General features: G+C 39.2%; 1 protein-coding gene across 8 annotated transcripts in view; it reads right to left on the bottom strand.

Annotated features, from left to right (window-relative positions):
* Positions 1 to 13,859, bottom strand: part of STXBP4 (syntaxin binding protein 4) — a 254,199-nt gene that overhangs the window by 202,564 nt on the left and 37,776 nt on the right. For all 8 annotated transcript variants that reach the window (XR_009731174.1, XM_061389991.1, XM_061389993.1 and 5 more), the window contains 2 exons: positions 759 to 865; positions 364 to 580 (listed from right to left, as the gene is read on the bottom strand). Coding sequence is in view for 7 of the 8 variants with exons in the window: in XM_061389991.1 (XP_061245975.1) it covers positions 364 to 580; positions 759 to 865 (324 nt within the window). In the remaining variant the exon portion in view is untranslated. The remainder of the gene's footprint in view (positions 1 to 363; positions 581 to 758; positions 866 to 13,859) is intronic.

Raw genomic sequence — 13,859 nt, 5'->3', positions numbered from 1 at the left:
TTCGTTTTCAGTCAAGCAGAAAATAGAAAAAAAAAATGAATGGAATAATAGGAGAGACTATCTGAAAATAAATGTAACATTTCATATCACAGTTTTGAGTGATATCTAAGCATATCTTCGTGATGCCATTCCTGATTATGACTTTCCTGACATAGAATACATTGACCTGAAAAATTATTAATAGCACAGCATAAAAATCTTAAACAAACATAAAAATCTTAAACAAAAAAGATCTTTCAAGGAAACACCAATTGGTTAACAAAACTATATTATCAAAATTATAGTTCCATTATGTATACATTAAACATAATGACACACAGGGGTTTATGGACAATGTAAACAAACAGAGAAAGACAAGATTACCTGATTCCTCCTCAAAGAAGGTAAAATGGCGTCTGTAGATCTGGGAGTGGATGAGGTCTTTGGAATTAGTGTTTCAGGAGAAGAAATAAGGCTAAATTTTGAGGCATGAGGTCCATATTCTCCTGTAGCTTGTAAAAGGGATGAACAAGATGGATTTTCTAAATGGCTGCTGTCAGATTTCTGTCTTATGAATGCTATCTCCCAAGAAGATTCTGACCTAGCATTAAAAAGAAATCACTTTATGGATACAGTACAATTGAATTCTAAGATGACATTTCAAATATTAGCAAAAAAGACTTGTTTTGGGTCTAAAGTAAGTACTAGGACAACTTAAATTTCTATTTTTAGGGAGACATGCTAAATGATTCATTCTATCTTTTGGCTAGAATAGTTACCTCAACTTGGCTCTGGTAATTATGCTTTTTGCTTCTTCAAATGATACACCAATCATGGACTCCTTGTTTACTGAGACAAGTTGATCTCCTGGTTTCAAACGTCCATCCTAATAAAAATAGTAATACTTGTAAAAAAACTGATTAAGGTGTTTCTTAAAAATATTATTGACACAATTTTAAAATTTTTAATTAATTTATTTTAATTGGAGGCTAACTACTTTACAATATAGTGGTGTTTTTTGCCATACAATGACATGAATCGGCCATGGGTGTACATGTGTCCCCTGGTCCTGAACCCTCTTCCCACCTCCCTCCCCATCCCATCCCTCTGGGTTGTCCCAGTGCACCAGCTTTGAGCGTCCTGCTTCATGCATCAAGCTTGTACTGGTCATCTATTCCACATACAGTAATACACATGTTTCAATGCTATTCTCTCAAATCATCCCACCCTTGCCTTCTCTCACAGAGTATAAAAGTGTGTTTTATATACATGTGGTCTTTTGCTGTCTCGCATATAGGGTTGTCATTACCATCTTTCTAAATTTCATATATATGCATTAATATATTGTATTGGTGTTTTTCTTTCTGACTTACATCACTCTGCATAACAGACTTCAGTTTCATCCACCTCATTAGAACTGAGTCAAATGTGTTCTTTTTAAAAGATGAGTAATATTCCATTGTGTGTATGTACCACATCTTTCTTATCCATTCGTCTGCTGATGGACATCTAGGTTGCTTCCATGTCCTAGCTATTGTAAACAGTGCTGCGATGAACACTGGGGTACATGTGTCTCTTTCAATTCTGGTTTCCTCGGTGTGTATGCCCAGCATTGGGATTGCTGGGTTGTTTGGCAGTTTCATTTTCAGCTTTTTAAGGAATCTCCACACTGTTCTCCATACTGGCTGTAGTAGTTTGCATTCCCACCAACAGTGTAAGTAAGACGGTTCCCTTTTCTCCACACCCTCTCCAGCTTTTATTGTTTGTAGACTTTTTGATGGCAGCCATTCTGACCAGCATAAAATGGTACCTCTTTGTGACTTACACTTCTCTGATGAGTGATGTTGGGCATCTTTTTATGTGTTTCTTAGTCATATGTATGCCTTCTTTGGAAAATGTCTGTTTAGTTCTTTGGCCCATTTTTTGATTGGGTCACTTATTTTTCTGGTATTGAGCCGCTTGTATGTTTTTGAGATTAACTGTCAGCTGTTTCATTTGCTATTATTTTCTCCCATTCTGAAGGCTGTCTTTTCACCTTGCTTATAGTTTCCTTCATTGTGCAAAGCTTTTAAGTATAAATACATCTGATAGATAGAATGCCTGATGAACTATGGACGGAGGTTCCTGACATTGTACAGGAGATATGGATCAAGACCATCCCCAAGGAAAAGAAATGCAAAAAACCAAAATGGCTGTATGGGTAGGCCTTACAAATAGCTGTGAAAAGAAGAGAAGGGAAAAGCAAAGGAGAAAAGGAAAGATATAAGCATCTGAATGCAGAGTTCCAAAGAACAGCAAGGAGAGATAAGAAAGCCTTCTTCAGCAATCAATGCAAAGAAATAGAGGAAAGCAACAGAATGGGAAAGACTAGGGATCTCTTCAAGAAAATCAGAGATACCAAAGGAACATTTCATGCAAAGATGGGCTCGATAAAGGACAGAAATGGTATGGACCTAACAGAAGCAGAAGATATTAAGAAGAGATGGCAAGAATACACAGAAGAACTGTACAAAAAAGATCTTCACAACCCAGATAATCATGATGGTGTGATCACTGACCTAGAGCCAGACATCCTGGAATGTGAAGTCAAGTGGGCCTTAGAAAGCATCACCACGAACAAAGCTAGTGGAGGTGACAGAATTCCAGTTGAGCTATTTCAAATCCTGAAAGATGATGCTGTGAAAGTGCTGCACTCCATATGCCAGCAAATTTGGAAAACTCAGTAGTGGCCACAGGACTGGAAAACGTCAGTTTTCATTCCAATCACAAAGAAAGGCAATGTCAAAGAATGGTGAAACTACCGCACAGTTGCACTCATCTCACACGCTAGTAAAGTAATGCTCAAAATTCTCCAAGCCAGGATTCATCAATATGTGAACCGTGAACTTCCAGATGTTCAAGTTGGTTTTAGAAAAGGCAGAGGAACCAGAGATCAAATTGCCAACATCTGCTGGATCATCAAAAAAGCAAGAGAGTTCCAGAAAAACATCTATTTCTGCTTTATTGACTATGCCAAAGCCTTTGACTGTGTGGATCACAATAAACTGTGGAAAATTCTGAAAGAGATGGGAATACCAGACCACCTGACCTGCCTCTTGAGAAACCTATATGCAGGTCAGGAAGCAACAGTTAGAACTGGACATGGAACAACAGACTGATTCCAAATAGGAAAAGGAGTATGTCAAGGCTGTATATTGTTACCCTGCTTATGTAACTTCTATGCAGAGTACATCATGAAAAACACTGGGTTGGAAGAAGCACAAGCTGGAATCAAGATTGCCGGGAGAAATATCAATAACCTCAGATATGCAGATGACACCACCCTTATGGCAGAAAGTGATGAGGAACTAAAAAGCCTCTTGATGAAAGTGAAAGAGGAGAGTTAAACAGTTGGCCTAAAGCTCAACATTCAGAAAACGAAAATCATGGCATCTGGTCCCATCACTTCATAGCAAATAGATGGGGAAACAGTGGAAACAGTGTCAGACTATATTTTGGGGCTCCAAAATCACTGCAGACGATGATTGCAGCCATGAAATTAAAAGATGCTTGCTCCTTGGAAGGAAAGTTATGACCAACCTAGACAGCATATTGAAAAGCAGAGACATTACTTTGCCAACAAAGGTCTGTCTAGTCAAAGCTATGGTTTTTCCAGTAGTCATGTATGGATGTGAGAGTTGGACTGTGAAGAAGGCTGAGTGCCGAAGAATTGATGCTTTTGAACTGTGGTGTTGGAGAAGACTCTTGAGAGTCCCTTGGACTGCAAGGAGATCCAACCAGTCCATTCTAAAGGAGATCAGTCCTGGGTGTTCTTTGGAAGGACTGATGCTAAAGCTGAAACTCCAGTACTTTGGTCACCTGATGCGAAGAGTTGACTCAATGGAAAAGACTCTGATGCTGGAAGGGATTGGGGGCAGGAGGAGAAGGGGCCGACAGAGGATGAGATGGCTGGATGGCATCACTGACTCGGACATGAACTTGGGTGAACTCCGGGAATTGGTGATGGACAGGGAGGCCTGGCATGCTGCAATTCATGGGGTTGCCAAGAGTCAGACATGACTGAGAGACTGAACTGAACTGAGGTCCCATTTGTTTATTTTTGCTTTTATTTTCATTAATCTGGGAGGTGGATCATAGAGGACCTTGCTGTGATTTATGTTAGAGAGTGCTCGACCCTTGTTTTCTTCTAGGAGTTTTATAGTTTCTGGTGCTACATTTAGATCTTTAATCCATTTTGAGTTTATTTTTGTATATGCTTTTAGAAAGTGTTCTAGTTTCATTCTTTTACAGGTGGATGACCAGTTTTCCCTAGATAGCATATTAAAAAGCAAGACATTACTTTGCCAACAAAGGTCCATCTAGTCAAGGCCATGGTTTTTCAAGTAGTCATGTATGGATGCGAGAGACAGACTGTGAAGAAAGCTGAGTGCTGAAGAATTGATGCTTTTGAACTGTGGTGTGGAGAAGACTCTTGAGAGTCTTGGACTGCAAGGAGATCCAACCAGTCCATTCTAAAGGAGATCAGTCCCAGGTGTTCTTTGGAAGGAATGATGCTAAAGCTGAAAGTCCAGTACTTTGGCCACCTCACGCGAAGAGTTGACTCATTGGAAAAGACTCTGATGCTGGGAGGGATTGGGAGCAGGAGGGGAAGGGGACGACAGGGGATGGCTGGCTGGATGGCATCACTGACTTGATGGACGTGAGTTTGAATGAACTCCGGGAATTGGTGATGGACAGGGAGGCCTGGTGTGCTGCGGTTCATGGGGTCACAAAGAGTCGGACATGACTGAGGGACTGAACTGAACTGAACTGAATTGACCAGTTTTCCCAGCACCACTTGTTAAAGAGATTGTCTTTTCTCTGTTGTATATTTTTGCTTTCTTTGTTCAAGATAAGGTGTCCGTAGGTGCGTGGATTTATCTCTGGGCTTTCTATTTTGTTCCATTGATCTATATTTCTGTCTTTGTGCCAGTACCATACTGTCTTCATGACTGTAGCTTTGTAGTATAGTCTGAAGTCAGGCAGGTTGATTCCTCCAGTTCCATTCTTCTTTCTCAAGATTGCTTTGGCTATTCGAGGTTTTATGTATTTCCATACAAATTGTGAAATTATTTGTTCTAGTTCTGTGAAAAATACCATTGGTAGCTTGATGGGGATTGCATTCAATCTGTAGATTGGTTTGGGAAGTATATTCATTTTCATTATATTGATTCTTCCAATCCATGAACATGGTATATTTCTCCATCTATTTGTGTCAACTTTGATTTCTTTCATCAGTGTTTTACAGTTTTCTATACATAGGTCTTTTGTTTCTTTAGGTAAATTTATTCCTAAGTATTTTATTCTTTTCATCTTAATGGTGAATGGGATTGTTTCCTTAATTTTTCTGTTTTCTCATTGTTAGTGCATAGGAATGCAAGGGATTTCTGTGTATTAATTTGACACAATTAAAGCAAAGCACAGTATTAGTAAAGAATGACTTAAAGAAAAGAGCAAAAAGAAAATTTTAGACGGTCCCAACAGTAAAAAGTTTTCATTAAAGTCTGGTTTGGTAATATACACATTTTCCTGATAGCTCAGTTCATAAAAAATCCACCTGTAATGCGGGAGACCCCAGTTCAATTTCTGGGTCAGGAAGATCCCCTGGAGAAGGGAAAGGCTATGCATTTCAGTAATCTTGGGCTTCCCTCGTGGCTCAGTTCGTAAAGAATCTCCCTGCAATGCGGGAGAGCTGGGTTCAATTCCTGGGTTGGGAAGATTCTTTAGAGAAGGGAGAGTCTACCCACTCCAATAGTCTGGCCTGGAGAATTCCATTGACTGTATATTCCAAGGGGTCACAAGAGTCAGACACAACTGAGTGACTTTCACTTTGCTAATAAACATGAATGAAATGGAAATGTTCATGTATTCCTAGAATAAACTTTCATGTTAAGGTTTCCTGAAGATATGAAGACACAGCCTGGTATACTAGGAAAAGAAACCTGTTTTAAAAGGTCAGTTGTATGAGACAAACACAGGTCTGTCTGTGATAAAGTATGCTAAATAATTCTAGGATATTTCAGAATATAAGACTCATTCAGTTTACTTTCTGAGCATTCCTGTATCTTTCCACCCATCAAACATTAAGAGTTACTTCACAGTTAGAATTTTTAAAAATTCAGCCAATGATCTTAACTATACTGATTCTACCCACATTTCTGTTCATGGTCAAACATCATCTTTTCTGGATCTGCTGTCCCTCCTGTGACTGATATAGGACCAGTTGGTTATACAAGGAGTTCTATTGACATCCTACTAATAACAACCAATCCTAACTGGCTGCCTGGCATTGTCTTTTCCAGGACCTATCTCTGCCAATGACTATATGCGTGTGTGCTCAGTCATGTCCGACTCCTGAAACCCCATGGACTGTAGCCCACCAGGCTCCTCTGTTCAAGAATACTGGAGTGGGTTGCCATTTCCTCCTCCAGGGGATCTTCCTGACCTAAGGACTGAACCTGCGTCTCCTGCATCTCCTGCTTTGACAGGTAGTTTCTTTACCAATAAGCTACCTGGGAAGTCCCCCTGCCTAAAACTAGCCTAACTGTTTAAGACAAAGCATAAATGTTACAAGATTTACTGTATACATTAGGTAAGTTTTCTTCATTTTCATTTGTCTTTTAATTCAAACCAGAAAATAAGAAATGAATTCTCTTCATTTTCAGTTCCTAAGATGCTTCTCAGTCATTAGTACAAATACAGAAAGCATTATTTCTACAACTAGGGAAAAGTTTATAAAGTTAAAAAGCATTTTTACCCTTGAGGGTATTTAAGTAAATTCCACAAATTCAAGGAAATAGCTTTGAAAAAGTCTCATCGTCTAAGCTATATCCTTGGATAACTAATCTTTGATTTGAACTGCATTATACATAACAATGGTGATTCATTGTTACTTTACTGTTGAGTTGGAGAAGGAAACAGCAACCCACTCCAGTACTCTTGCCTGGAAAATCCCATGGATGGAGGAGCGTTGTAGGCTACAATCCATGGGGTTGCAAAGAGTCGGACACGACTGAGCGACTTCACTTCACTACTGTTGAGTAACAATATTTTTTTAAAATGTATTTATTATTATCTCTTACACTGAACACTGAATATACAGGAAGGCAAATAAATATAAACATGTTCTTTCTAATACTGTGTAATAAAAGATATGGTAATCTCAGTGAATGACCCTATGACCATTCTGAAATATAAATATAAAACCATGACGTCAATTTGATTTAAAATATATAGTATTTGAAAACTAAATTGGATTTTATAAGCATGTGATTAAATACAACTAGCAAAGTTTGAGAACACACAATTGCTATATTCACAAGTGACTTTTTTTCCCCCTCCTTCCATTTGATCAGTGTATGGGAACTAAAACACAATAGTAATGCTGGAAGAGGCTAAGCAGCATGGAGAAAGTATCTACCATATGGGTCCTACATGTTCAGTAAAATGAAGGAGCTGATTTTGTAATATTTTATAAAACCAAGTCTGATGACAGACTTTAGTAGCATATGCATTTAAGTCAACTATATTCAGACTATACTTAGAAACTTACATACAAGAACATGTGATTTAATATGCTAAATATTAGTCTGAGGATGTCATTTCCTCGAGGTTAAAGTGAAATGGTAACAAACAAAGAAACAAAACAACCGTTTTGCCACAAGCAAAAAGATAAGGCTAGTAAAAGTTACCAAAGAATAAACAAAATTCTGGAGAGCACTTAATGCTGAAAAGGAGGGTGGAAAATGTAATGGAGTGGGAAGAAAACACATAGGAAGACTTAATAGTAATATTTTCTACTTAAGTCAAACAGTGAAGTCTAAATGGATTCATAGGTGTTCATTTCACTATTATGCTTTATAAGTTAGATATCTGCTCCAATATCTTTTTGTATGTGTAAAATATTACATTACTAAAAAGAAGAGAAAAGTTCCATCCCATTAAAATAAAGCAAACGCTCATGACATTTAGGGCTTCCCTGGTGGCTCAGTTGGTAAAGAATCCGCCTGCAATGATGGAAACCCCAGTTCAATTCCTGGGTCGGGAAGATCCCCTGAAGGGAACAGCTACCCACTCCAGTATTCTGGCCTGGAGAATTCCAAGGACTGCACAGTCCTTGGGATTGCAAAGAGTTGGACACGACTGAGTGACTTTCACTTCATGACATTTAAGCTCAACAATGTTTCTAACCAGATGAATTTTATTTTGGTTCTATATTCCAAAATTTGCATTGGAAGTAGGGTAAAATAGTGATTTTTAAAAATCTAGCTTAAAAATAAATAAATGTCTGTTAAGTCCAACTCTATTCCATTTGGAATCTGCAAAAAATTCTTCCTTAGAATCAGCTTAAAAAGGTAGATTATAACTGAAATTTAGTGACTACACTACTATTAATTTATATCCCAAAGCCTGGCAATAATTTAGGGAAAGAAAGGGAACAATGAAGGAAGCTCTGCTTCACTGAAGCAAAGCATTTAAAGGACTCTGACAAGGGGAAAAGAATTCTTTTAGAATTGGGGTGGTGGACAGTATATATATGCTTATTTTGTTTTAGTCTATACTCTTAGTATTAACAGTTCCTGGCTTTCATTAAACTTCCTTGAAAAGGGAAAATTCCATGATGATGACTATAAGCCAGATGGTAACTCCACTCTGTCTGTTATTTGGGCAGGAGCCTTCAGAGGCAGTGGACTGGTGAGGAGAAAAGAGAACAAGGCGTAGAAACCAGATAGATCTGAATTCGAATTTGAGCTCCACAGATTGCTAGCTAAGATGTTCATAAACAATGAGAGAAGGTGAAGGAAGGGGATGCAGGGGGTGCACAATCTCATCCACAAGGAACAAAGAACTAAATTCTAAATCGCCAGAGACGGTTCCTCTCTCTGTATATTTTATAGAAACCACAGCTGGCTGTCAGCATTATGGAGGCCTTCAGAAGACAGAAGTCAGCAAAAGGATTGAGGTGACCTACCTTCTCCCACAATCTCTTCTCTGGCCACACGGTATTGGCCATACAGAGAAAAAAGCTCTCAAAAAGGCAATTTAACATACCTTATATTAATATTAAGGTACACCAATGTACTGAAGTAGTATTTTCCAGGAAGACAAGAGTCAGAGAAGAGAGGAAGAAAGTCTCTGACTGTGGCTTCTGGTGTTTATTAATTTTTTTCTTTCTAAAAAGTACTTGCAGCAGTTTTTTTTTTTTTTTTTTTTTTGCTTCCAAGAATAAGATCTTAGCTGATCATGTGAATTTCTGAACCGGTTTAAAAGTCAGAACCTGCAAACTAAAACAAAGCTATTTCTGTAAAAGTCTGGCATTCAAAGCCCATGAATTCTGCCCCAGCTTAATTAATGTGTCTGAGAAGATCGTGACTTCAGGGATTTGCCAAGGCCTCTTCCACACTGTCTAGATTCTGCTTCAGCACTTACTGAGCAACTACACAACACGACAGGCAAGGCGCCAAGCACTTTCGCACACCCAGCTTCTGTCTGAATTCTTTCACGTTGACATTTATAAAGATGTTGAAATAATAATGTATTCTTGAATACTTCTGTTAAAAACTGCCCATATTGTCCATTTCATATTATAACGACCATTACACAGTTTTCCAAACAATGTATTACCACAGCATCAGAAACTATCCACACAGCCTGACTCTAACTCAGTATTCCTCACTACAAAGATTGCTCCTGCGAGCTTTTAGATTCTTTTCCCATAATTTCATGAAGTGTCAATGGAGGTGTCCTCTCACAATACTAGTTATTAATGTGAATGCAGGCAATTTATTTAATCTCCATGAGACTCATTTTCTTAGCTGCAAGGTGGGGAATAAGTACCTATTGCACAAGGTTGCCGTGATAATTAAATAACGTATATAAAATCCTAATCCATTGTAGGTGTTACAGAGAAGTGAATCAGAATCCCGTTATCTGTTGAAGGCAATTTTCAGTGATAGCAAATTTAATCCTCCCAGTCCTCAAATTAAGAACCCTTGATGACTGCCCACTGACAGGAAAAGCTGAAACTCCTGAATTTCCCAAACCTAGAACAACAAACTAGATGCAACCTACTTTCTCTAGCCTCATATCCACTTTCCCTCCTCAGCATATAAATTCTTCATCCTATTCTCAGAAAATGTTCTTCAAATCTGCCACGGTCTTTCAAACTTTAATGTGCTTATACATATTAATTCTTGTCTAGAATGCCACCACTCACCTTGACACTTCTGTCTGATGAACTCTCATTTAAACTTCACTGCCAAATTCAAACATTAACTCTGCTATAGGTTTTCTCCAACTTCACTTCACTGTGAACTTACTTCACTGTCCCCTTCTCTTTGCTCCAAAAACACTTTCACTTATCTATATTACTGTACTTACTCCATTCTGTCCTTGTTTGCATATCTTTTTCTTCCCCATGAGACTATATTACTTTAGCAACTCCCAAATTAGCAGCACACATTCTTTCAACTGACCAGAACTATGCCCTTTCCATGGTTATTTCCCTGAGCATGGTGCCAAGTATACAACAGGTCCACAATAAATGAGAAAGGCCCAGGAAACATTGAAAAAATTAAGGTGACTCTAACAAATAACAGTGGCAAAGGAGAAAAGTACGTGACACTGTAATGTGAATCCTCTTGGCTGCTACTGCTTTAGCTCCCACCAAAGGACTGGTTTCTCTGTTCCTTGTCATCTAGAGACCTTTGTCCTACCTATCCAAAAAGCCTTCGTCCCAGCTCCAGAGACACACTCAGCAAATCCTGAAAATAGATTTCTTTTCAAAGTTAGATATGTCCAGCTATAATCTTTTGTGAGCAATGACTACTAGTATCCATTTATATGATCTTTGTCTTAATCTGTAAGATTGGACCAAAAAAAAAATCCTGAATATATCACATCTAAGATCTATAATACTGATTATGAAATATGCCATTATTTTATGTAACACTGAAAAATGTGCTGCCAGTTACACCATGACATTTACTGTAAGACCCATTTCAATTTCAGAGATGCTAGAGAGAAAATATATACATACAAACATATGTACACACACAAACCCCTATGTATGTGTATGGAACTTCCCAGGTGGTGCTAGTGGTAAAGAATGCACCTGCCAATACAGGAGACATAAAAGATGCGAGGTTGATCCCTGGATTGGCAAGATCCCCTGGAGCAGGGCATGGCAACCCATTTCAGTATTCATGCCTGTGTCTTCATGGACAGACGAGCCTGGCAGGCTGCAGTCCATGGGGTCACAAAGAGTCCGACATGACTGAAGCAACTTAGAAAGCACACATGTGCATGTACATACACACGTAATTACTTATCTATATATCTGTTTATAAATATTGGTGTGTATCCATATGCATACAGTCATTTCTCGGTGTTGGATACCAAAATCCATGGATGCTGAAGACGCTTACATGAAATGCCATAATAGTTGCATGAAATCTATGCACACCCTCCCTGTATACTTTAAATCATCTCTAGATTACTTATCATACCTAATACAATGCAAATGCTATGTAAATAATTGCCTTATGGCAAGTCAAGTTTGCTTTTTGGAATTTTCTGGAATTTGTTTTTTTGAATATTTTCAATTTGAGGTTGGTTGAGCCCATAGCTTTGGAACCTAAGGATACTGTACGTGTGTGTGTGTACCCTAGAATCAGGTAAGTAAAATAAATCTGGTTTGAAGAAAAATGTCTGATTCCTACCTGCTCTCCTTACAGTATTAGCAGAGAAAGAAGAAAAAAAAGTATTGTTCAGAATTAGACATAAAGAGATAGGAAGAAAAGGCACTTTGGTGTGGAACCAGATGGTGGCAGTCGAATGGTAAACAGGCAAATCAGTAATTCTCAGCAACATGACTAAAGAATTACTCATTCATTGGTTATTAATTTAGTAATTAATATGTGTCAGGCACCATGCTAGGGACTAAAGATATTATTGTTAATAAAACCAGATAAGATCTGTGGACTTAGGAAACATTCTCAGATTTGTAGTTCAGGCAGAGTTGGTAAACACAATCACAGATACTGATGTACGACCACAAGCTGGCACTGGTGATTATGAAGGGAAAAAACAAGCAGACAGGTGACAAGAAGGAAAGACGCGCAGGCAGGAAAAACCTGGCTCTAGACTTGGGCGGTGGGATGGGGGCGGGGAACACAGGGAATATCTCTCTTTGGAAGTGGTCTTTGGGTTCATGTTTAAAAGTCATGGGGGCGGTGGGTGATAGAGGGAGCAGTATACAAGATGAGAAAGAACTTGGCCCTTTCCAAGGACCGAAAGAATGCTACTCTGAAAGCACAGGAATGGAGAGTCAGAGAAGTGAGAGGCAAAAGTCACTCTATACAGAGCCTTACAGCCAATTAAGTATTAGTAGGGCTTGCCAGTATTCTTGCCTGGAGAATCCCAGGGACAGGGGAGCCTGGTGGGCTGCCGTCTATGGGGTTGCACAGAGTCGGACACAACTGAAGTGACTTAGCGGCAGCAGCAGCAGCAGGGCTTGCCTGGAAAATCCCATGGACGGAGGAGCCTGGTAGGCTGCAGTCCATGGGGTCGCTAAGAGTCGGACACGACTGAGCAACTTCACTTTCACTTTTCACTTTCCTGCATTGCAGAAGGAAACGGCAACCTGCCAAGATCCAGCCCTGGCTGATGCAGGGTATTCGAAGGGGAGACGGCGTTGGCGATTTATTTAAATATTAATTAGAGATATAAAAAGTAATAGCATGAGGATAGCTCAGTAGGAAAATTCAGTGGAGAAAAGAGGCTGAGTAGCTTGGTTTACGTGGAAAATCAATATAACCTGTGACACCAGGTTAGCTCTGACCACGGAGGCGGCAGGCGCCCTCTCGAATAGCGGAAGGTGCCCCACCTTAGACACCTTCTCAAGTGGGTCTTAGAAGCCCAGGCAAATAAATGGTCGCAAAGGACCTCCACGCTCCAGATGGAAACTTCAGCCAGAAATTGAGAAAAAGAATGACATGGGGAGACCAAGCTTTGGTGAGCAAGGCCCATAGCTTTATTTTCAACAGGGGCTTTTATACCCTAAGTTGCACTTAGAGGATAATAGGGGATGTGAAATCATACAAAGTCAGCAGTCTTTGATCCTTATCAAAACCAGGGTTTCTTTCCTGCAAATTTATCCTATACAAATGGTTTAGGTGATTTACATCATCTTCTGGCCAGAAGGCCTATTAACATTTTATGACTCTTGACAAAGGTTTGTCAACCGTAAGACTTATTTTCTCTAACAGTAATTATTTTAAGCTTTGGCGCCATCCTCCAAAGGTGTTAGATAAAGTTGCATTCCTATAGGGCAGAGGTGTAGTGGGTTTACAACAAAGGAAAGAATTTATTACCTTAAGGGTCTAAAGTTGCTAACACCAAGGCCACTACTTATTTTTTCTACATACCAACTATATTAATTAATACACATTCAAGGATAAATACAGGGGATGTGGAAACTTGGCAGCAAGCATTGGCTCATCAATGAAATCTTTTACTAGTTTTATTCTGACAGTGTCTAACTCTCTGAGAGGCTTTAAGCTATTTGAATATCTTAAGCTTCCTGTGCCTCTCGAGGCTGAGAGACTGTAAACAATCACATGCATAGCTGTAGGAGTCCGGGTAAACTTGTCAGGTGAGTTAGAGAGCTATCTGAGGGATTTGGATTTAAACACTCCTAATGCCTAGGAACTTATTAACTGGAGCTGTAAGTTAACTCTTTATCAGAGAGAGTGAGATGGTGGTGGGGGACAGACCCCAGTAAAGTCAGAGGTGAGAGCACAAAGCAATAAAGTAGGCAGACTCTGGTTTTTGGGGGTAGA

Source organism: Bos javanicus, chromosome 19 (assembly GCF_032452875.1).
Source record: "Bos javanicus breed banteng chromosome 19, ARS-OSU_banteng_1.0, whole genome shotgun sequence".
Lineage (NCBI taxonomy): Eukaryota > Metazoa > Chordata > Mammalia > Artiodactyla > Bovidae > Bos > Bos javanicus.
Note: the sequence above shows the minus strand (reverse complement) of the source record. Positions and strands in the feature narration are given on the sequence as shown.